A 26043-nucleotide genomic window follows, 5' to 3' on the forward strand; every position below is an offset into this window, starting at 1 on the left:
CTTTGATTTTGTCTCTCTGATAATTTAATACAAATGTCTCTTTAAAAGATTGAGCATTTGAGATTTTGTATTTACTTTGAGAATAAGTATCTTGGCACTATTTTCCCCTCACTATTATGCTGGGGGCAAGCTACACACTCAAGCCCTTCCTACCACAGAACTCCAACATAATGCAGTGATTTTCTACGCAGCTGCGTGCTCAGCGCTGGTACAGAAAGACATCTGCCCTAACTATTACTTCTATTGTTTTCCCCTGGGAAGAATGAGCATCGCTCGGCTCCTCAGGATTCTCGAGCGCTTCCAGAGAGCACAAACACTGGTTACATACCGGCACTACCTCCAGCAACAAAGGCAGGTTTTGCCAATTTAATCTCACTTTCATTGTAGTTTGAGGATACTGGGTCTGCTGACAATGCTCAGTCAAATTTTTCACATCCTTTTTTACCTCTGCCCTAAGCTGCTAAAATGGAAGGACATGTTGCCCCCTCTGCTGTCCTAAAGATTAAGAGACTCCTGCTGAGCTAATCTCGGGTTTAAAAAAAGAAAAACGCAAACTAAAAAACCCCACCACACCAAAGCCCTGCAAACGAACATATCCATTACTCTTTATCCTCTCAAAGAAGTTAAAAGTTACAAGCTTTGTTGATTCTCCATTTATTTTGAGAAATATAAAATATGAAAACTAGTTTACAGTTCTGGCACAAAAAATGATGTCGCAATAAGCACAAAGTTTCTTTTTACAAATAACGCTATATATCTTTACCATTTAAAAGTGCCTAGAGTTTTTCACAGCAAATAAACTTTATTCACTTATATATTTTTCCTTATTAAAATATTAGATCTATTTAAATTGCACGTGAACACCTTGGTGAAATAAACTAGAAGTAAAATTATAATAAATCTGTATATTAAGCAAACAGTCATTAGAAACTACATGGAATGGAAAAGACTATCAAAGCCTAAACTGAATCTTAAAGGATGACCAAGAAAACAAGAGACAAGACAGCAAATGATATGGCACAAGTGATTAAATTATTGACAATTAGACAGTAAGTAGAAAGTAAAGCCTATTTGAAGATCTTCATGGATCTAATACACTGCTAAAACATTTTGATGCAGAAGTTTTGTAACATTTAAACTGGCAAGAGTTTTTCAACTGCTAAACATTTTTCCACAAGATTACAAGGCATCTCCTTCACTTTATATTGGACCTTAAAATAACTACATTGGTAGATAGAGAATGTGCATAAGAAAACAAAATTTACACCAAAGGTTGCTGTAGTTGAAAATTTACATTGTTTTGACAGTAAAACAGTGGAGAAGTTTATCAGCTAAAATTAACATCATTAACTTGCAACAGCAGAAACTAGAACAATGAAAAATATTATGCTTCTTGCTTTAAAACCATACCTTGTTCCAACCTCCACAGTTGCTGAGGGGTTCAATCTACAGTTTCACTGTCAAGACAACCACTTAGACTATGCAAAATCAGGTCTGCAAAACTGAGGTGTCTGTAGGTCAGGGCCATAACTTTCACCTGGTAGTCTTACTTATCCAGATACTTGCACTGAATTCTATCAGTCATGACTGGGAGGGGAGTGGCGATCCAGCATCTCCAACCTGAAAGCTTTAGAGGCCCAGCTGCCATAGTGTTGTGTGTGCTCTGACCTTCTCGGTCATGTTTCTTAAACACAAACCCTTTAACATTCCAAGGTGAAGATCCTAAAATTCAAGCATCCAAAGGCTTACTGGTTTTAAGTCCTGACCTTCAAGCTTGTGCTGGTATCAAGTTGCTTACATAAGCATTTCTTTCAAACTACAACACAACCAATTCACCCATTTTGGTATCTTTTCCAGGTGGTCAAAAGAATATTTTATTTGCATCAAAACAAGAATAACATAGATCACAGGGTCTGAAGAAGTGTTCCAAGGCCAGGCTGGATGAAGCAAAACCTGGTCTAGTAGAAGGTGACCCTGCTCGTGGCAGGGGGATTGGAACGAGACCATCTTTAAGGCCTCTTCCAACCCAGATCATTCCATGATTCTATGAATAGCATTGTTATGTTGCTTTAAGAAACACAGCAATGTTGACAATGGATGTATGATAAATGCTCCTTTATGTCACTCACATTAAGCAGCACAGGAAATACAAATGCACACTGGATTTCTTTGCACTGAAGCCAAGCTGTTTAAAAATGCAGGAATACACCATATTCTCAAAATTAGTATTATACTATAGGCATGCACAACTTCACATATCTAAACAAAATCAGGAGGCAGGACCTAAAACACAGGCTTTGTGAAGAATTCAACAGCGCCTCAACATTTGCAATGAATTTTCACCACTTAAAATGAGAGTGCCAATGTGATCCTCTCCAAAAAAATATGTTTATAACCAGGTATTAAAGCAAGTTTAGTCTATGTGAAGAAAATTGGAAAAGTGATCAACCTAATTCAGAGAGGGGAAAAAAATTAGCCTCAATAAATTACATTCTAAGGTTTTCCAGTTAACCACCTGTTAATTTTTATCTCAGTTTAACTGAATGCATCTTCTTAAATAGACATAGAGAATCTCTTAACAAAAGCAATCAATTTTGCCTATTTTTGGTTGTTAAATATTACTGTCAAAGAAGTGAAAGTGCCCAGTTTTACACATAATTTTAAGATTCAGAGTACTGAATGAAAATGGAAATATGACATTGAAAACACAGCAGTGCTAACAAATACAAAATATGCAGCTTTTGAAAAAAAAAGCAGCTCACAAGGCACTTATACTATAGTGGTCCATTAAATAAACTGTATACATAGTGCACCCTTAAAACATCATTGTTATGCATCAAGCTTTTTCAGTGTTAAACGAGATCTATTAGAAACAACCACTGGGTTCTGTGTATTCTGAAGCAGTTATTGAGCAGCCTTGTTTCATATAATGTAAATGAAACAAATTAGAAGTGGGTCATATAAGGAGAGCATTTTATGTAGTTTCTCATGTGAAAGCTTTTCCGTGCAGTGGTAAAATGCAGTGTGGAAGGCCATTCTGACATACACCTCTCCCCCCTCCTGACCCCTCTGCCTTAAAAAGCTACATTCCTGCTACTGGAAGAGCCCGGCATTTTAATTACAATTGATTCTATCATCAACTACTGGTTTGGCTCATCATTTGCAGCTTTGAAATTAATGTGCATAACAGTAGCATTAAGCCACTTTCCAGAGGAAAAACTGGCAGATTAGGTATCTGTTGAAATTGTACATTGTTTCAATGGCTTAAAATGCTGAGTTATAACTGACACACTTGATACTGGTTTGATTTTTTTGTTGTTGTTGTTCACAACGTACTTCAAAGGCCAGAAGAGCTACGGACCCAACCACATCTCCTAGCATTTCTCTGTGGGAACGGGTTCTTCATCTCCCTTTAGAAAGTATGCATATATTAACCATACTTTTTAATTACTCCCACACTGAGAAAGCTTGGATCATACAAACATATTTGCCATCTTCAGGTTTCCACAGTCATATGTTGGACAGAATAAGGAAAGCTGTCATTGACAGAAGGATCTGTAGATTGGCCAAAGGAAAAGTTAACATTCTAAGTCAAATGCAGTCCCAAAACGTTAGCAAAAGGTACCAACTTGTTCAGGGGACTTCAATCTACTTCAGCCCAGTCTGTCATGGTACTTGTTTCATCCATAAGCACCAAAGTGAGAAAACTTAAGTATTTGTCCAGAATTACCACACATAGTCCATTCTCAAATTCTACTCTGCAGATCACTTATGAGCTCTCCAAATTCTTTCCAACTCAAATCACCAAAAAAAAAAGTTATCTAATCCTCATTCACACTTTTGCATAGTTTGGCATTTTCTGGATTTGTACTTTTGTTTTTTCTTTCATAGCTTTTGAGGGGACTCCTCTGTCACACATGCAAGTACTTCCAGCCTAAATCCTTCAGGAGCAAAACTGAGTCCCACTTAAGCAGCAAGCTGTCCAGGACCGCTTGACATTCTTCTTTCCACTCAAAGTAAAGATTACTCAGTTTTATCTGCACTTTCAGATTTTTCCCTTTGCATCATGCAGCGACGAACTATGCTGTCAAAACTTCCTAGGTAAAATAGGCCAATGATGCGAAAAATGCCCATGCAAACAACCTGGAAACAGAGAGAAACAGCTTTCAATTCATTTTGGATCCCGGATTCCACCATATTATTGACTCATAAAATTTTTTAAAAACCCCAAGTTCTAGGCAGACATGTTATATAACTTTCAGAAAACAAACTGACCAAACCAAGCTGATTATGTTACAGCTCAGGACTGAGTAGCAGTGAATACTTTCAGCTCAGTCACCAACTTGCCGCTTCAGCTTGAAAATACTATTGCAGTTTCCTAAACCCAAGTGCCACAGCATTAACAGCCATTTGATGAAAAGATAATCCATTTTTGCATCATGCTCTACATTCTGAAATTGTTTTGAACTACCAGAAATTATGACAACAGGTACTTCCCAAATCCTACCTGCTGAAGACCTTCAGTAATAGAAGTGACTGGTGACATTCCACTTGTCAATATTGACAGCATGTAACCATCTGATCCAACTGAGCTGTTGAAGTTCCCTTGCTGGATGGAAGGATTAAGAAAACAAAAAGTAATTTCCCCAGTTGTGGCAAATCACGATGTGTCTTATTTCAACAGCTACTCTTGATGGACACAGATAACTGATATCGCTACCAACAAATACTTTATTGTAAAAAAATATTGCCACAATTAAGAAGCAAAATACTCCAAAATATTTTGGGCTATACAGCAACATTCTAAAAGGCATTCATTTAAAAACGGAAAAGGAAGCTAACTTCTCTTTAGAGAGAGTGTGCTAAATTACTGCAGATTTTTACAAGATATAAAGGCTGTAAATTTCTTCTTACTTCTAAAGAAAATACATGACAGTCTTCACAGCTATAAGCATATTTCAGAAACCAAATGACACCCTAACTCTATCAGATCACCAACAACTACTGTAATTGTATGACAAATACAGCTTGCCTTTTGTTAAAATTAGCTTGCTTATCACATGAGATTTGCAAGGGGGTGTATTTCAAATGCTAGAGGTAGCAGGTTCTCTTTCACCTACACCAAGGATTTTTAACTGCAAGACACAGCTTGTTAGGCAATTCAGAGGAGGGAAAAGGCGGGGGGAAGATACCAGGAAGAAACCCCAAACAACCAAACAACTTTAATTACTTAACAGTAAAATTGCAGTTCTACAGCTCTTACTCCCAGGCTTCGCTCATTTGTTTTCATTTGACTTTATGCCAGACAGACTTTCTGAAACATTGTGGGACTAAATCTATGGAATGTGGAAGTGAAAGGAAAAGGAGGAGTTCCTGATTCAGGGTTAGGGGTAAATCTATGCAAAGTAGCAGAGGTTATTAGATCTGATTATTTCCCAACATATAACCGAGAGTACACAAACACCTTCTTGTTTCTATTTCAGTCTCTCTGCTCAGGGCCAGAGTGCATAAAGACCACGTCTGAACTAATATATGACCCAAAGTGTAGAGAGCATGGTATAAATATACCAGATGCTTAAGATGAGAGAAGAGATTAATTTTCCTTAATCACAAGAGAAGAATACTCTGTTGAGGTAGTACTTGCTTTTAAAACAAAATCAGACATAATTTCATGTTTATGTGCTGTATTTGTGACAACACTGTAAAAACATCACAACTGAACACCTGCTGTAGGTGTAAACCATGTTGAATATCAAGAGTATTTGGAACTGCAAAGTAATTGAAGGTTTTAGGATTCAATGGGTGTGCTTTATAATCATGAAATTTCATGTTTGTTTCTATTCTGAGGTGCTTCATTTAGCATGCAGGCCTAGCACAAAACATTGACAAAAATCCTCAGAAAGGCAATACACTAAGAACAGCATTTTATGTATTTTAATCACTCATAAATCACATACTTCAGATATAAGCCAATAAAGGTCAACTGCCTTTCTTTATTGTAAAATTATTTTTATATGAACTCATCTTCAAGAAAAGTAAGAGATTACAACAAGCTTTTGAGGTTAGACAAACGGTAATTGATACATACAAAGTCAGTAGTTTAGTGCTTTCAAGTCAGTCATAATCCATCCCTGAGACATTGCATCATACTGATGCATCATTTTAATGTGACTATGTACAACTTCAGATACCTTTTACTTCTGAGAGACTGTATAAAATCGTTTGTGGGCACAGTGGCAAAAAAAGAATAAAGAAAACAGCTCTTTTCAAACTAACCTAAGAGAATTGTTTTGTGTTAATTGCTTTTGCATTTAGCTTAGCCATTATCTTATGGTCTCAGTTCCAGACTCTTCAACACAGAACATGCTCAAAAAACACAATTTACTTACTATGGCATCTTTCACTATAACTCTGGCAACTTGCTCTGCTTGGCAAACAGATGAGGTTTCAGAAATCAGCTTCGTCTCTAAGGGCTTTAATAGAAAAACACCAGTTTAAGTTTGACTAAGCACACACAGGAGAGAAAAACATGAAGGCCGAATTTTGGGTGTGGGTCTTCTGACACAGATGACACCGCTGCTAGCACGTGTCACCTAAAACACCCATTTAAACAAAGGTATAAGCATGTTCATAAATAATAGTCCAATTTTACAAAGGGAAATTATACTTTTCCCTGAGTAGTACTTTTTTGTATATAGTTTATTACTTCCATGAAAGTCAGGTTTTTGTCCCTCCAAGTATTTTTTTTCAGTAGAAGCTATCAAACACTTTAACTATTTTCCTCAATACTTATATTTGCTTATTAATGTTTTTTTGCCAGAAATGAAGTATAAGATAGACCTGAAATATTTTAAGATCCTATAAAATAGCCTGCTTTTTTTTTTCCCCAGGCCTACTCTAATACTGGGATTAGTTTAATTCTGGGATTATTATTTTTTTTTAAAAGCACTTCTATGGAAAAGTTGAACAACTACAGGTCTCTCATCATCAATTTGAAGTACTACAGCAATTAAATTTCATAGAAAAAGGCCTATTTCCCTATATTGTAGAATTAGGAGATTTCATCAACCAAGCTCACTGAATTTTATTATTTTTAATATGTGTATTTTAAGGGTGGCCAGGAGCTCATCAGTGCCTTTGTCAGCACAAATCACATACAAAAACCTTTTACATTCATTCCTACAGTGATACGGCTCATGTCATCAGATCTCCATTTCATAGCCCCTTATTTACTTTTGAGCTTACTGGCCAGTATCAAATGAATCTGAATGAGATATAGGGATATCAACAGTAACTCAAATACTCTAAATCTGGGAAAAAATAGCAGCTGTTCAGGAGCGACAGCTAAAGTTAATGACATGTTGGGAATAAGGCAGGCAGAAATCAGCCATTAAATGCTGGATCTGGCTACTCAGCTGGCCAAGGCATGGCTGTCATTTGTGAGGCAGCTACCTCAAAAAAAAAGAAGCTTACTGAATAAACACAGGAAAGCTGTATCCTAGCTCCTGACATTTTTTTTACTATATTCAATAACTACAGAGAAAAATAAGGAGATGCAAGATGGAGGCATATGTTCTAAGTAGTATTGAATATTAATATTAATTCAGTAGTATTAAATAAATGCAACAATAAATGAGTATCTGAAATGTCAGAGCCATGCAATGTTGCAGAGATTTAAGGTACACTATCATGCTAGGAGCAAGTCATCCAAAGAGGTCATATAGGCTAAAACAAAGCATAATTCTCTCCTAAAAGACAAAAGACTTTTTTGACAAATAACATAAAATTCTCTGAATCTCCTTCAAAGAGAAATCTTAGACGAACAGTACATTCTCCTGGTGCCTGCTGGTGCCCTGAAATAGGCTAAAAATCCTAGAGAATATGCAAGCTGTACAAGTATCTGCAGATGTCTAATTCTGGCACTTTATGCGGATGTGTGGGAGTATACATTTAATACAGAATATCTGTATCAAGAAATGATGAAGTAAGAATTGTGTTATACAATCCCTACTGATTCCTATTCAAAGGGTGAAAGACAAAATGGAATTCAAACTCAATTTCCAATTGTATGTGATGGTGCATGTTGAAAAGATTATAGTCTTAGATAGCAGATTTTTAGTTCACAGTATGCAAATAAAAAATAAAGATTTTTTTTTTCTGGTTACCTGATGCTGTAGTCTGAACAGGGGGCCTGAATGTGATTTTTGGAATTATACTTCACATGTATGGACATGGCAAATGACAAGATGTGACTAAAGGTGAAAACTTTCACTTTTAAGGCAATCCAAATGAAAAAGGCCTCCTGCTGCTGACACATCCTTCTGAAAAGTGATACTGTCATTTCTACTATGAACACAGTGCCAGAGAGTTTCCTTTCTACTGTAATACTAGAGAACAGCCATTCCTGAACTGGATCATTATATGCATTCATACAATTTGATCTGGTTGCAGGCTCCACTGAAGGAACTGAGGTTTACTGATCTGTCACATCTATCACAACAGCCACACATTACTGAAGATGCAAAACAGGAATATTATTTTCAGTTAATTAAGCTTTAGTATCAAAACAAATAGTGATTTTATAGTTTACCACCCCACAGCAGTATTCTGATTGCATGCACGAATACTCTGCAATGTTTCAGATCTTAAAGGCAAGTATGAAAGCCTCAGAACAAGAAACTACACAAAATTATCCTGCAAGTTATATAACTCTGCATAGTTAAAAACTGGTAAAATTGAAGTGTTTAAGAGTACTTCTTAAAATCTCAATATGCTTTAAAAATACTGATTTCAAAAACTGAAGGATAATTTACCTTTGTTTTACTTTCTTCTGCAAAGCCAGGAGTATCAGTATCTGGAGGATAGGCCACTGTTACGTAGACATTGTAAGGTTTTACCTGTGTTTTACAAAAGCATTAAGTGTTACCTTAATACTGACAGCTTTCACATGTCCCTTATAATTTCATCTATTTATCTTCTAATTAATAAGTTTAGGAAGCAACAATTCAGATTGCTTCTAGGGTTAAGTACTCATCAATTTCAAGACTTGCAGCTTTGTCAACTGAAACAAAACAGCAAAGATTTTTAAAAGGTGGGTGTGGTGCTTTTTCTAATAAAATGCCCTAAAAACTTTGCAAATTATTTGATGAATCTTGGTGGTTTTCAAGACACTTAGGAAGAATATTAAAGTAGTTCAGGTCTATAATTTGACCAATTTCAATTTCTAAAAGAAGACCAAACCACTGTCAAATATCAGCACCCAACATTTATAAACACAAGGTCAAAAACGCTTTAACCGAGGAAAAACAACAACAAAAATGTAAAATTAAAATTTGTTATCTTTAAGAGGTATACTCAAGTCTCAAGGCTTTTCAACCCATGGTATAAACTTGCAAGAGGTCAAAGTCTAAGGAGACAAAAAGTAATTGGAAAATGTGAGAGAAAATGGAAAGTCTTACATCAAGGATTGTACTTATTTATGTATTTGTATGTACATGTCATAGAATTACACTACTTACTACAATCCTATTCATACTGCAAATCTGTACCACAGTACAAAAAAACCCCCAAGCTTTTAATGAAAATATTCAGAAGGCTACGATAAAGCAAAATGTTGTAAAAGACTGAGCATTTTCATTTATATTATGAAACACTCTATATTGAAAACACTTCCTGAAATACCACACACCCATAAACACCCTATTTTTAGTCTTGAATAATTCAGTCTTCACAAAAGTATCTGTCACCAGTCTGAAGAAAGACCCTGCAGTCACACTGTTCTATTTGGCAGACCAGAAGTGGTTAGAGGCAGTTTTACCCCACATTCTTATCCTGATCAAGGCATATGACAGGGACTATGCAAGGGTCTGGAACTAAACAAAAGCATCTTATATATAAACATGTAATTACTCAAATATACATTCTTGACAGGAAAATTACAAAAGTAATTTTCAAGTCAGTTTTATCTCTCTTACTACAATGTACTTACCTTGTTCCACTGAATAATGAAAACAGTGTTTGTTTGGTTTTAGTCTTAAACACAAGCTTAAATCACTGCAGGATAAAAAGCTCATATATATCAAAATATAGAAGGGTGAATGACTGCAAACCCAATTTTTGTTTTGGTGGACAATCCTCAAATTCTAGCCTAGGAGTTTTACAGTTTCATATGGTTCACATACCACTTACCATGGACACTCAAACAAACTGGCAATCTCATGCATCCATGTGATATCTTCAATAGCATTTTGCACTTAGAACCTTAAAGAAGGCTTTTAATCGAAAGTCTTAAAAATCTAGTCATTTTAATTAAAATAAAAGATTAAAAAAAATGTTTGCACATGTGGTCATACTCAGTTTTTGGGAACAGATTTGATCTATTTCCTCTTATGCAACTGAAATCAGGTTAGCTTCTGCAACCCATGCACAGCAATAGCATTATACTGCTGCCAAATGAGGGCAAATAACACACAGATATTGGCAATGCTGCACAATATAGCCCCCTCCATTTTTTTAAATGAAAATGTCATGTGCTAAACAGGACAGTTAAAACCAAATTGCTTACAACCAAAATTACTTGAAATCGTTGCACACATACCTCCATTTGCAGGGCTTCAGCCAAGCCTCGAAGAGCAAATTTCGTGGGAGAATAAGCAGTATATCCAAACAGGCCCAACTGCCCAGCCTGAGACGACACGAAGACAATCCTTCCCATTCTGCGCTCCTTCATGGTAGCGATCACCGCTCGGCTGGGGTAAACACTCCCCAGGTAATTGACTGCCATTAATCTCTGCACAAACAACATCAAGATTGGGGTATTTGAGCCTCAGATCCAGAATTCTTCAGCTGTTTGGTCTTATCTATCAAAAAAACCCCTGCTTCAGTCTGCTTTAACAATCAAGTTCACCAGATCTGTTCTGGCAAAAGAAACGACTGTTTTCTATTCTACTGCTTCATAAACTGTTTTATAGCTAAAAATCTCACTCCAAGCCAAAAGAAATCCTGTAAGTCTTAACAGCATCCAGGATCCTGATAATACTGTGAACCATATGGCCTCGAAGGAGAAAGAATAATATTTCATGGAAAATCTAACCTGAACAGCCTCCAGGAAGCAATCTATTTATGCATGATGCATGAAAACATACTGAAAGTTTAAAGAGCTTTCTAAAACAGGAAACAGGAAAAATGCTATGTATTTACAAGTTTCAGAGATTTTATTCTTTGCCAGGATAAAGGGAAGTCTTTACTTTCATTCTCTACAAAACATAAAACACAACTGATAGCCTATACAAGCAATAAAATGGATGATTCAAATTTATTATAAAATTATGCCCATTTAGTATTTTCAGATGATTCAGCGGTGTTTGTAGATGAATGGAGGCCTGAGGGATGTGGGCAAAAAGTAACCAAAATACAGGTGTTTTGGGGTTGCTTTTCTGTCTTTTAATCAGAGCAGCAGCTTCTCAAGCTGAAACAATTCATCCATCTCAGAAGTGAACACTGATTTTTGTTTATTTTTCTGCATTTTTCTTAAACAGGTTAAAAACTGTTTTGAAAAATCTTCAACAGAAAAAAATGAAACTATGTGAAATCATTAGGGGAGAAGTTAGAGGCAACCTTTGCAAATCTGAAGAGATTCTGACAGCTAGCACAAGTCAAGTGTAGCACTGTTCAAGTCTACAGACACAGGAATGCAAGTTAATTGTTAGAATGGTTAAATAAGAAATTATCATATGATGAAATAAAAAAGTATGCTCACTCACTTCAAAAGAATTCACTTCAATATCTTCAAATTTTCCTGTAACTGATGTCCCTGCACAGTTTACAAGCATGTCAACTGGCCCCAACTTCTCCTGAGCCTGGAAGAGGGGACAGAGATTAAGATATTTTTTATGAGGAAAAAACCTTCTTATATCATCATACCAAATAAGATACTATTTCCAACAGAAATACAACACATAGAGATAAGCTATGTAGGTGAACCAGTTATTTTCTCACCTGTTTTAGAACATTCTCCACCTGTTCATAGTCTTTAGACACATCAACGGAAATACAGAGTACAACCTAGAAAAGAAAGTGAAAGCCCATTTTCACAACACACCAAGTCCAGTAATTGTTGTCTTAGAGCCTTTCAAAATGAAACAAGCCCAATGTCATATCTTTTCCACAAAAAAAAAAGTCTTTTGACAAGATATTCTGCCTTCTGGCGCATTGAAGAAAGCAGTTTCTGCTACCTCCAAGCTCCTCCCCCTCACACACAGGTTCTAGTGTAATAACGATTGCATTAAGAACAAATAAGCTCCTCAGGATCTTCAAAGCAGTGACTCATGTGCAAAGTACAATTTCTAGTTTACTGTACTAAGACACTATTGACCGAGTTATTTACATGAAGTTTAGTAAAAGCTATTTTAAGTAAGACAATCAAAATTCCCCAGTGATATGTTTAACTTTCATCAGCTAAACATAAGTTTAAAAATTTGTATGGCTTAGGCTCATCTTTAAAGAAAAAATGGGGTTTTTTCCACCTCATAGCAAGGCACTGTTGTAGTGTTACCCTGAAACAGCAGTACCAGCACTGCAAAAAAAAAAAAAAATCTGTTCCAAAATTTAGAAAGCAAGTGTTAAAACCCCACTAATTTTAGTACTTGCAATGCACACTCCCTCCTTATTTCATGATTTATTTTTTTTAAGAATAGTAGTAAACCTAGTTGCATAATATTTAATTGGGACACCTCAAGGACAAAATGAAAGTAAAATTTCTATGAAAAACTGAGTCATTGCACAGTGTCATAAATATCTAAAAAAGTGAAGGCATGTGTGCATATTTACATCTTGTCTGAAAATCAGACATTAAGAGGTTTAGTTTGAAAAATATAGAAAAATTAAAATAACCAGGGAAGAAAGAAGCAGAGGGGAGAGGTGGGCAGGCAGGATGAAGGAAAACAGGTGATAGCAATATGGTTTTTTGCAGCTAAAAGTTAGGCCCCATTTTCCTTGGAAGTTATTGACTACTTTCAGCAAGATGGTCTCAGAATCTAAGTTTTCAAACATCTTCAAAGCAACTTCTGGCCAAAGGAAGCACTGCTTCTTTTGGGTTACCACTTCCAAACTGTAAGACTACTGCAAACACCATGTTTGGTGTTAATAAGCTACTCTCTCTGCTAAGCCATCAACAGAGCTCTAGGGCAATTCCTCATCTTGAACAGTAAAGCCATTTCCTATTGCAAAAATAGGAGGGACTCCTGTATTCTTGTTCCAACTTCTATCCTTTCTGTTACTTTGGTCAATTAATTTAAAAGTCAGAGATAAAATAAGACAAAGTCATCAGTAGTTTGTAAAAAGTGTGCTCATGACCACTTATCACGGAGCATGTGGGCAAACACACACACAAAAAAAGGCTCACCACAGTGTAACTAACTGCTTGGCAGCCAGGGATCCTCAGTCCTGCCCCTGGTCAGACTGTAACACTTCTTAGCTGCATAAACAGAATCTGCCTGCCATTCCTGTACAGCAGGTTGGCTATTCCTGCCTCCCAGCACTGTGTGTAGTTGGACAGCAGAGTAAACTTGTGGCACAAGTTATTGGCAGGAATCCCCTTAAGGCATTTATTACATTTTGAAAACATTTATCTTTTTCGTAAGTTTGGGAACAAAACAGCAGCTGAACGCAAACAACATTGAATTATCATCTGGATGTCTTTGCCAAGATCAGTGAGGAGATGAAGTAAATCATAGTTCTCTATAGAAATTGGAGCAATTTTTTAATTTAACAGATTTCATAGATTAGTTACACTGTGTACAACACACTCAGGAACTACCACAGCTTTTACTGTTTACCACATGTTTTACAATTCACCTCTTTGCTTCTATTATCATACATTCTTTCTGCTACCATATACTAATTACCTTTACTCAAAAAATGGACTATAGATCCACATCTAGGACACCAGAAGTAGTCTTATGCCCAGCCCTACTCATTACATTTTGTTCTAAATATTGCGTGATGTTGGATCATTAAGGAAGCCTTCCCCAATTAAAGATCAACTCTACCCCCAGTAAAATAACTGAGAATATTCTAGATTAGGAAAAGGATTTTAAAAATACTGGGAAAAAACTCTAAGGGTAAGGATTCTGCTGTGGTGCACACCTACATCCAGAGAGGCTGCACCATCAGCACTCCAAATCACATGCAAAGGCGAAAGGTTAAAGGCCAGACTCTGGTTGTCAGTGCAACTTGGTTTCAAGCATGTATCCAAGAGCCGAACAGTGACAGCACACGCCCAAGAAAACAGTAATCTTTCCTGAGGATCTCTGCCTCTTGACAAGGGACCGCTCAGTGTCTTCAAGGACACAGACAACTTGGTCTGCAGGAAGCTTGCAGGTGACACCAAGCTTGGTGGTACAACTGACCACACTAAGGACAGGATGAGGAACCTGGACAAGCTTGAGAAGTGGGCTCTAGGGAATTTCATGAAGTTCAACAAGACCAGGTACAAGGTACTGCAGCTGAATTGAGGCAATCCCCCACCCCCTCTATTGCTGCAGGCTGGGAGATGAACTGATTGAGAGCAGCCCTGATGAGAAGGGCTTGGGGATGCTTGGGGGTGCTGGAGGATGAGGGGCTGGACATGACCCAGCCACGGGCACTCCCAGCCCAGAGAGCCAAACGTGTCCTGGGCTGCATCCAAAGCAGCGTGGGCAGCAGGGGAGGGAGGGGATTCTGCCCCTCTGCTCTGCCCTGGTGAGACCCCACCTGGAACCCTGCACCCAGCTCTGGGGCCACAGCAAAGGAAGGACATGGACCTGCTGGAGTAAGTCCAAAGGAGGCCACAAAAATTACCAGAGGGCTGGAACAATCCTCTTATGAAGACAGGCTGAGAGAGGGGTTGTGTAGCATGGAAAAGGCTTCAGGCAAACCTTACAGCTGCCTTTCAGTATCTAAACGGGGCCTACAAGAAAGCTGAAGAGGGACATTTAATGATAGGACATGGGGAAATGGCTTTAAACTGAAAGACAGCAGGCTTAGATTAGACACTAGGTAGAAATTCTTTACTGGGAGGCACTGGCATAGGTTGCCTAGAGAAGCTGTGGATGCCTCATCCCTGGAAGTGTTTAAGATCGGGTTGGATGGGGCTCTGAGCAATTTGGTCTAATGGAAAGTGTCCCTGCCAAGAGCAGGGGAATTGGACCTAGACAATCTTTAGGGTGCCTTCCAGCCCAAACCATTCCACGATTCTGTGACCTACTAAAGGTTACAGTCAGTGTATGTTACCTATACCAGGCATCACCTTTCTCTACAGCCTATCAGTAATCCTTTTGTACAGCTTCTCTGTTCATCTACTGTCACTTCACAGCGTTTGATCTGTTGTTCCAGTGCCAGCTCTGCCCCAGACTCCCTGCCTTCTCCAGTTCTGTCCTTTCCATTCAGATCAGTCAGGCTTCCCAGAGACCACGTCCACAACCAGGAGCCAGCCTGCCCGCCACCTCCGCTGCCAACTGCTTCACCTGGCTGCAAGCCTGAAACTGCTTCTGCAACAAAAGTCCTAGTCAGTCCACACTGGAGCTTGCTCAGCCTTGAAGGTGCTTTTGGAGATTTGCACCGAATCTCCTAGGTACATGCACCAAATAATAGTCTTTTTAGAAGTCAGCATCTATCAAGCTAGGACAGATTTTAAGAACATCCTGACACAGTGTTTGACAAGGGATTAACTGTAATGCTAAGCTTGGGAAACTGCTAGAGCAGCTAAAAGAAAATGGTTATCAGGATTTTTTTTTAATGGGCAAAATACAGCTTCTCCTCACCTCAAATGGCTTAGATTTTCAAACAAAGTTGATCTGAGTAAGGCAGCATGCACAGAAAAGAAACAGAAACAGCTCAAGCCATTTGATAAAAGTATAAGGAAGCAAAGACAGAATCTTATCTTATAAATGGAGGTATTAAAAAAATTTGTATCAGCTACTATACTAACATTTTTGCTGGCAAATATTCAGCTTTTTTCATTGCTTCTTTTCAACAGAAATATCTGGTTCATCAACTAAAATCTCTGAAGTCCTTTAGAACTTTAAAGTAAGTTCTCAAGTGTAAGTAAATTATCAAATCATCTGGGACTGAGGGCCTCCTAAAAATTATGGGCAAATAAATTACTTTTATCTGTGATCATGAAAGGAACTTAGTTACTAAGTTACTTTTATGATCAACAAAGTTCTGGAAGACAAAAAATCAAAGATGTTAATAGTTTCAGTACTATTTTCCCTCTCCCCTTCATTATTAGTAGTAAGAAAAAATTATTTTACTATTTCACCTCAAGGTTGCATGTTTTGAACACAGCAAGCTTAGCTATTCCTAGCTAGTACTTCTGCAAGCTCCAAACCACTGCCCTCATGCACAAGTGCATTATCTATTCAGCAAAGCAGCTTCTATGTTTAGAAGTCTCTGAACTTCACAAATTTAACTTGTGTAACCAGTACAGGAATTACTCAGGAAAAGCAACAAAAGTATGATATAGTGAAATAAACCTGGGAACAAGCAACTAAACTTCTTTCCCAAGATAGATGCTGTATTTATGAATTGTAAAAAACATGGTATTTGAGGAAAAAAGATTTGGATCTTCCACTTCATTTGAAAGAATAAAATGCCTATCAAGTGACAGTAAATTGCAGCTATCCAAAAAAGCATTCTACACCTACAGATGAAGACATCTTTTTCTAAGAAAAGCAGGCTATTGCACTAGCTAGGCAACATCAAATATAGCAAGAGCTCAAAACAACTCATGTAAACAGACTGGTATTCCTGAATCCAAACACTGAGTCCTCACTCAGTTTTGTCAAACAGCTTTGTTTTAAACACAGGACCAGTGAACTGCAGTCACTGTGTTAAACAAAACACACAACAGCCCCCCTTGGCAGTGACCTTACCTGCTTGTCATTAACAGAGTACTTTTCTATTTCCTTCTTCGTCTGCAACAGCTTGTTCTGAAATGGACACAAGGACAACAGAAACATAGTTCTGAGAGCAGAATTAGTCCTCAGTGCTTCAATGAGGCTTAAACCCTAAAGCCCTCCAAAGCTATCCTCAACTAGTTACAGCATTTTACTGTCATTTTGAAGACTTACAAAGATATGAAAACATGAAATTTATCAAGAACTCACTTCTCTGTTTTTCACTTTGTGTTCTAAACCAGTAATGACTTCCACAGATTTAATGCTTTTGTTTCATGCAACAGAGAGCACCTAAAACTGTAGGTATTGATTCTTCTCCTTTATTTTGGCTCTATTTTATATTTATGTGATATTACATAAACCTTCTTGCAGAATAATCACTGGCATGAAATCATCAAATCCCAAAAATCTGGTAAATTCAAAGTGTAATAATCCTTTCAAGACATATTCTTTCAATTCTCACTACATTTAAGATTATGTAAAGTAAGTTCTCAAGTGTAAGTAAATTATCAAATCAGCTGGGACTGAGGGCCCCCCAAAATGAAATGCTTTTATTTCCAGAATAATTAGTTTTTTTGCAACAAATAAAACAACAGCCTGTTATGAAAACAGAGTAATTCCAATTAAATTCTGAATACCTCTTAGTTAAAAACACCAATAAAAAAAACCAACAAAGCAATGAGTTTTCTTCCAAAGCTGTCTTGATGAAGAGTTTTTCACTAGTAAAAAATATGATATAATGCTGATTAGACACCAGTACAGTTTGTGAATTTTAGAGATGATTAAACTCCCACGTGTCACTTACTGTAGGGAAATTCCACAGTTTTAACCAATATGGGGGTTTTCCTAATTTTGTTCTCTGGCACAAATCTAGACAATGATATAACAAACACCAATAACAAAAGCAACAGAACTGGTGAAGTTTTAAAGCAAGCTAATCACAAATTCCATGTTGGGCTATGCTTATTAAAAAGACAGCCACCTCTGCTATTCAAATGCATTAATTTGGAATGCTTAGGGTCCCCTTAAAATATACACTGAAGTAGTATGAATAACCATCAATTCCAAAATTATTCCCCACCTATACAGATTTTGTGAACAGTTTAGCCAGTAAAGTTACACATACACTTACCTCATCCCTTGCAATCAGTGTTATGAAAGCACCTTGCTTATAGCATTCAATAGCAATACATTTTCCAATTCCACTGGAGCCTCCAGTTACCTAAAAGTTATTTGAAAATATCAGTGTTAGTCCACGATTCTCATCCCTTCTCACATATGTATGAGTCAAATCACATGAAAATTCTAAAAACATACTGAGGTTAAAATATCACCCGATGAGACACAAGTAGAGGAGATGCACTAAGGTTAGCTTACTTATTAGCATACTTATGGAGTATGAATGAAACATAAGATCTGAATAGATCACTGAGCCTGTGTTTCTGCCTCAAAACCAGTTTTACCTCAGTGGTCATTTTTGGTCATTTCTGTTGTCAGGCACAGTTAGACCACTCCCACGTGGGTGCTCTCACGTGTTCGTAGGCTGCTTCTAAAAACGCGGTGTTAGAAGTTTGAAATCACTATGAATGCCACGATAGTGCCATTACACACTGTCCCTTCATACCTGGCCACAGCAGAAATTACTGTAAAATCAGCTATTGCAGATTGTTTTCTGAAGATGTCATGGTGTAAACGTAAACAGAAAACACCTTCTTTCTTATTAAAGGAAAAATCCTATTAATTCAACAATTTGCCCTTTTTGCTGCATTTTTCGGTCCCCCAGTCAGAACCTTGAACTGTCCCCATTCCATCCTGCTATTTCAGTTTATTGAGGATGTCACCACCTGAATTTCCATAACCACTTCTTCTTCCTCCAAGCTGTAACACCTGGATAGTCTTATATGCAAACAGGAAGTTAATATTTCATTAATATTACACAAATACAGGTTGATGGCTACAGTCCTGCATCATATGCTGCAGGAATATACCCTGACAAATCATACCAATATACAGGTGAAGGTTATCTTACTACCTCTCTCACTACCCTCAATAAACCTACTTATGAACTGCCTGTGGATCAAGATGTAGATGGCAATCCTGACTTCTCTTTTTGACTAAAATAAAAATGTCTGTCCTGACATCTTTAGGTGACTTGGATCAGTCTCATCCTGCATGTGCCGTTGGTTCTAGGACACTGGTATCCTCCTTATATACTGAAGTTATTTGAATTTTCCTTAAACAACATATTAAAACTCATATTGAGAAAATATTGGAACAAAATACCTAGAAGCAGTTATTTCAAAGAAAAACACATTGATGAAATGAGTTCAGAAGAAACTGGAAGAAGATGAAATTCAGATTTCTTTGGAAATCATCACCTTTCGCTTTTTATCAAAACCTTTACAAAGACTCCAGTGAAAGGTTACCTTCTGCATTTTAAGAAAATGGAGGCATTGAGCTAACTGATGTACCAGCAAAGATCCCAATCTCTAACTACACATTCTGTCAAAAGCCTTGTGTTGTCTCCTCATTAGGTAATGGCTCAGTTTTGTTTTCAGAGATGCATTATCCTCAAAATTCTTTCCACTCCCGGAGGCAGTAAAGTCAGAAGAGTCAGAAGTACATTCCCATGAGTCACTAAACTCTTCTTTCATTTGAGTATTTTACCACTAGCCTCAAAAACAGCTTAGTGCAAATAAAATAATCCCAGCAAACATTTTTGACACAATCCACAGTTTTTGACTGGTTCATCTTGAGCCGCAAATGGGCCAAGAATGGGCGTAGCACTCACAAAGACTAATTTCGGCACTTTAGGCTTCCTCTGTTATTAGAGAGAACTCCTTCAGATTAACTTCTGACTCTGCAAGCTCAGCTTCACACTACCCCAGCCTTTGGGGGTAACTCCAAGATGTGTGTCCTCTTCTGGAAATGCAAAACCCTCTCTGTAGTATTATGAACCAACAATGACAGCTCTCATAGTAAATAAGCCCGTAAGAGTGTGAGTGGCAATTATTGATTTGTGACTTCAGCAGAATCACAGAATTAATTTAATGATTCATTAGGGAAAGAAGCAACAAATACACTGAAATTCTTAAAATAGATTGCAATATTTCAATACATATCTGAAAAGGTTAAAATAGTTTGATACATTCAGGCAGACCTCAGATCCACAGTATGTGAGAGATGCTTCTACAAATCAGCAGCAGGTACACCAGCACTAATCAATGGGCAGGGAAGACTGTTCCAACTCCAGTTTTTGGTGAGACAGCTGATTACTACCAGCACAAACTGGCAACTATCAGGAATGGGTCAACTACAGCAGTGCTTGAGGAATTCTCTGCAGTGAAGGTACAGGCACCATGCCTCCAGCTTGTCAAACAGCGCTAAGGTTCACTTCAGAAAAACAATGTCTGAAGTCATGCAAGGAACAGAAAAAGGAAGTTTTTATTTACAGTCACACCCAAGAACACTGGATAGAGCTCATGTCAGATTGGTTGATGATAAAGTGCAATATCAATTAGCTGGGAACTTTAGCATTTAGGTGGGAGGCTGCTACAAGCACGTGGGAGTTTGCTACTAATACATCTTTAAGAAACATTCACCATGAGCGCTAATGTAATAGCAAACAAAATCCCCAACACCAGTGAAAGTTTTGCTTTGTGCTATGATGAAGTTAACCTAAGCAAATCTATGAGGTCTGTTAGGTATGTAAGTTCCTAACATGCTCAGAACTAATAGAACAGCACACACCTACTCTGTTAAAGACAACATTATTACAATTACTTATCCTTATGGCTAATGGTTCTACACTGGTACTGCATTTCATCAATTCTGGACATTTGAATTGCCACCGATCCCATTTTTAAATTTTAGTGTAACCCAGCCTGAGAGGAGCTACAAAAATAAAAATATGGCCAGTGCAACTCAAACCACAGATTAGTATTTTGACAAGAAAGCACAATTAAACCTTAGCATTAATTCAGATGTTCAGAATGCAGAACTTGAGCAGTGTTACTGAGCTGTTTCTATGCTTAAAAAGAACAGGTACCAAACTATGTATGCCAAGAAGTACCTGGCTCCAACTTGTTGAGCTTTGATCCTTAATAACAGAGTTCAATTTTTTAAGAGTCACAGGATTTACTTCCCCCTTATAAGTGGAAACAGTGGCATGAGGTACAGAGAATTGATCTATTAGATCTTCAAATTTGAGATACTGGAAATTCACTTCATTTGACGAGACAGTCCAAATCCAAATTAACTGAACTGTCATCAGGAATGATCAAGACTTGATATGGCATCTCCAATAGAATTTATTAACTTTCACTGAGAACTGCATGCAAGCAGGCTTCATGCTTTTAGACAGTGCTCTGAAAGAAGGTTCTACTGAAACAGAACGTGCCTTTAATCGGCTCTAAGTGGTTAGCACGCCTGACTTCACTCAAAATGACCTCTTGTCGAACCACTCGGATGTGTCCAAACCACAGATCTTATCACTCCCAACACAGGAACGACGGTGTGAGACACCAAGATGGGCCTTCCTTACAGCTGACCACAGTCACCAGGCTGGGTTCTGCACAGACGTAGGGAAATTACTGGACTAGAGATGACCCAAGTGCAGGAGGGTTCAGCGCAATCATTCTGAACTACATCCACATGAAAAGGGGACCTTGTCAAACTGAATGGGAGACAGTCCCAAGCAGGTAATGTCTTTCCACTTCCTGCCATCGCTATTCTGAACTTGGATAACTGTATGCACAACACTGAGACCTGAGGGGTTTGAGTTTTCTCAGAAATTCAACTTGGTTTTAGAAAGATTAAGTCTGAAACAAGGGGAGAAGATTAGCATTAATATTTCAAGCAAGGGGTTTCTAAACTGAAGAACTTTTGTTGAGAAACTTAAGGAAGAACACGGATAGAGAGCAGGTGTAACATCCCTGACAAAGGAAAATCAAATGTGGTCCGGGTGAGCTCAATGCAAATGCAGCAGTGGTGACTGCCTTAACCTATTTTCATACCCCTGTCTATTGTTACAGACAGCTACCAAAATACTAGCTTATTCTCACAGAATCTCTGACATGTGCTAGTTTGTAGCCTGAGACCAAAGGAGAGAGATAAAGCCAATGGCAAAATAATAAAGGTATTAAGCTGCCTTCTGAATCACAAAGCACAAAGAAGTTCAGCACATGAAGCCGCATCTTTGCAGCACAAAAATAACTTTTACACCCTTTCTTTGAGAATGCTTTCCTCGTCATGCAAGAAGTAAAAAAGTATTAAGCATCTAAGAAGCATTTTGTTTAAAATAAGCTAAACTTAATGCCTGAGCCAATTTAAGAGCAGAGAAAGCCCTTACCATTTAATGGTGCTTGCTGGGGTAAAGAAAATACATAGCAGATATGGACGGCGGGGGGAGAGGGGGTGAGCAACCCATGAGATTAGACGATGAGTAATTTGGAGTTCTCTAGACTCTCACTCTGAATAGCACTCCTTTTCTAAGAAAAAGGGACTCTTAGAATTCTATGATTTCTCCAGAAACTATGTCTCGCCTAACACAGCAAGGGCTTCCATCACGCAAATGCACAAATGACTGTGGGAGAGGACAAAGGAAAAAACCCCTCAAGTTTTCTGCTTCAAATTCCTATCCCAAATGGCAGCCAGAGTAAGTTATTCAGCCATAACTCAGACATCTCCTAACCATAATTGCTAGGAGTAAAGAGAAATAATTTTTCTGAAGGATTAAAAGTGAAAAGAATGCTGACTTAAGTTGAAAATTCAATAACTGGTATGTAATAGCTTCTGAAATTGCCCAATGACCTTTTTTCAGAAATGTAACAGATTCCATTATATTTTCAACAGACCCGTAGAAAGAAACGTTTCTAGAGAAGACTGACTTTTTCTGCTTCAGTAAAGCAATTTATTCAGGTATATTTTGAAAAATTATAGTGTGCAGTGACAATCACTCACCCTGCTGAAAGGGCTCATACACAATTTGCAGGTCATTCTTTTATTTATTTCAACAGTGGGTTTAAGTGAGGCCTGATGCTTAAACAGATTTTGACCTTTTTCTGTGAGAAGACTTCAAAGAAGCACAATGTTACGGTCCTTAAATATTTTCATGAAGTGTCTCAGTCATTTCAGTAGCAGAGAACGTTCACTCCCACCATACGATTAAAGAATTCACTTTACACACACAACATGGGAAGTCTTCTTGAATAGTATTTCTGATTTACATTACCATCACCCAATACTTTTCCTTATGCATGATATTAGGGAATCTAAAATCCACAAGTGCAAGTGTCCAACATTATTAACAACATCTACACATCTAAAAACCAGTGACCTTCAAGCCAACTGTTCCATATTTCATTAGTTTGCAGAAACACTTGAGGAGCATAACTGAAGTCAAAATAAGCAGTTCCACAAGTGGTGACATCAATAAAACTGCTGCCTGCAGATTTGTATTTGCATCATCAAGACGGATATATCTTACAGCCTTTCTGTAAGATTTTTCATGATCAGATTTTTCATTATCATATATATTCATAAAGTTAGTTTTCCAGTTGAACTTCTAATTTTACAGGACTTGCAGGAATACTGTTTTTCAGACTTCTACTAGTACCAAATGGGGCTTAAACTGCTAATTAGCAGCAATGGTTACAGGGAGGCTTCTCCAAACAAGAACACTCTCGTAGTTTTCAATGTGAATTTGTTTAAATGAACCCTTCTGATTGGAAGAGCCAGCACAGTATTTTAATCACTATACAGAATGAACAAAACTTCATGTAATCACTGCATATATAAATAAATAAAACAAACCAACCAAAATCCATTTCACTTTTTATGTCTGCTATTCTATTTCTTCACAAGTCACAGCAAGTGTGTAAATCTCCTTCACCTTTGCCTTAATAATCATTACTCCTGCAGGGAAAGAGCCATAACCCAAGAACCTTAATGCAACTTTGAACACACCTCACACAGAACATGATGCTGTAAAGCACCCAAGTTAACACCTACTGCATAAAGCAACTGGGGAGCCCTGTTGCAACTTAATCGTTCTGGGGACAGCTCCATCCTCCAAAGAGGAACTCCAAAAGATAATAATGAAAAAACCAAACCAAAATTACTCACTTACAGTAAATTTAAACAAACAGTAAACTGCAGCTTTTCTGCGCAAAACACACCGTGGAGATTTGGAGATAAACTAAGAAAGCTGACTCGAGGACGCTGAATCTTTTGAACCACTTAACTAATTTGCTGTCATGTGCTCAAATTTACTATTTTGTGCTCAAATTTACTACCCTCTGAAAGCAACTGGGTAGGATTCCCCTTTTTTCCGTCCCCCTCTTCCCAAGCCACATATTCATACAACTTCCACTGATGTACTACTCATGGACTCTTTCAACAGTACGCTCTTCCAAAGACTTCCTTCTACCAACTTGTCAAAATGTTGCTCAAAGACATCCATATCTATGTGCCTAAAGACGAAAGGGCGCCCAAGTGCCATCTGACCACTTCCTTTGTATTGGTTTTTCCATTTCCTCATACCTGACTTGGCTTTTTAGCCCAAGGAGATAATAGATTTGGCCTTTGGTTTATACGTGTGTACACACACCACGTCATTGCCCTGGGAGATGCTAAAAGAAAAGAAAACTCCAGGTAACCGGTGGCTTTGGAGAACACAAAAGGAATGTCTCAAAAAGCCAGCGCTGAGATTGGAAGATGGTGACTCAGACCATCGCCTCAAGCCAACCGGGACCCGCAGCGCCTGTCAGAGCCATGGGGACAGGTCATTTCCCTGTCACCCGGGACCTGTGGCTCCCGGTGTTTTGGTAGCTCGGGGTGTCGCCGCCAGCTTTCCACCATTCCTCCCGGACCCGCGGGCACCCCAAGGCTGGCGCTGCCCGGCCGCCAGCCCCGCTCCGGGCGCTCCAACCTCCCTTCCCGCTCCTGCCGCGGGATTCCCGCAGCCATGCCAGCGGGGCACTGCCCCCAGCCTGCGCCCCCGCCCCGCAGAAAGCGGCTTCCTTCCCTGCTTCCCTCCCCGCTTCCTTCCCCGCTTCCCTCCCTCTCCCGGCGCGGGGCGGGCGGCTCGGGAGCCGTCCCGCCGCCTCCCCGGGCGCCGAGGCCGAGCGGCAGCGCCCGCCCGCTGCCTCCTCCGGCGGCGGAGCGGGACCCCGCGCCGTGCCCTTCCCGGGGGCCGCCGCACTCACCACGACGTGCGCGCCGGGCAGCTTCAGGGACTTGGGGCTGATAAGCGGCGACACCATGTAGAGGAGGAGGACGAAGGCCACGATGAAGGCGGCGGCCAGGAGCAGCATGGCTCGGGCTGCGCCGGCGGAGGAGCGGCAGCGGGCTGGCGGGGGGCCGGGCTCCTGGGGCGGGTGCTGCGGCGCGGGGCTGGCGGGGCCGCCCGGGGTCAGGGACGGAGGCAAAGGGCGGCGGGAAGCGGGAGCGCTCCCGGCGCGGCGTGCGCCCCCTACGGCACAGCGGCGGTGCCGCGCCGCCGCCCCCCGGGTCCTCCGCCTTTGCGAGGAGCGGCCCCGGGCGGGGAGCCCGGCCTTGGCGGCGGTACCGGCGGCAGGGCAGCGTGAGGGCGGCCCGGCCCGGCCCGGCCCGAGATGGGCGGTGCGCGCCCGCTCGCTGCGGAGGCGGGGGCTCGGAGCTCGCCCTGAGTGCCCTGTCCGTGGGGACGGAGCTGCCCGCCTCGGGAGGGAAAGGGGGAAAAGCCCCTGACGCTGGTAATCGTAAAATCGTAGCGTGGGTTGGGTTCCAAGGGACCTTAAGGATCACCTGGATACAGCCTCCTGCCGTGGGCAGGAACACCTTCCACTGGAGCAGGTTGCTCAAAGCCCCGTCCAGCCTGAATGCCGCCAGTCACGGGCCATCCACAGCTTCTCTGGGCAGCCTGCTGCAGTGCCTCATCACCCCACAGTAACGCCGTTCTGTATATCCAACCTAAATTTCGCCTCTTTCAGTTTGTACCCTTTCCCCTTTGTCCTATCACGACAGCTCTTGAGAAATAATCCCTGTCTGTCTTCCCTCTGGGCTCCCTTCAGACACTGGGAAGTTGCTCCGAGGTCTTTACACAGACTTCTCCTATAGAGTATGA

The 26043-nt window shown here is 39.5% G+C and overlaps 1 protein-coding gene across 2 annotated transcripts; it reads right to left on the reverse strand.

Annotated features, from left to right (window-relative positions):
- Positions 1–638: 638 nt before the first annotated feature.
- Positions 639–25341, reverse strand: KDSR (3-ketodihydrosphingosine reductase). 2 transcript variants are annotated; one of them, XM_039721758.1, is made up of 10 exons: positions 25145–25341; positions 18070–18159; positions 16914–16970; positions 11998–12063; positions 11763–11858; positions 10598–10789; positions 8814–8897; positions 6390–6473; positions 4508–4609; positions 639–4143 (listed from the first exon to the last, which is right to left on the reverse strand). In XM_039721758.1, exons 1-10 carry the CDS (start codon positions 25250–25252, stop codon positions 4024–4026), a joined length of 999 nt encoding a protein of 332 aa, XP_039577692.1. In that variant the 5' UTR covers positions 25253–25341; the 3' UTR covers positions 639–4023. The 2 variants fall into 2 exon arrangements, with proteins under 2 accessions (XP_039577692.1, XP_039577699.1); XM_039721765.1 differs by lacking the exon at positions 6390–6473.
- Positions 25342–26043: the final 702 nt, after the last annotated feature.

Source organism: Passer montanus, unplaced genomic scaffold (assembly GCF_014805655.1).
Source record: "Passer montanus isolate IOZ18808 unplaced genomic scaffold, ASM1480565v1 scaffold107, whole genome shotgun sequence".
NCBI lineage: Eukaryota > Metazoa > Chordata > Aves > Passeriformes > Passeridae > Passer > Passer montanus.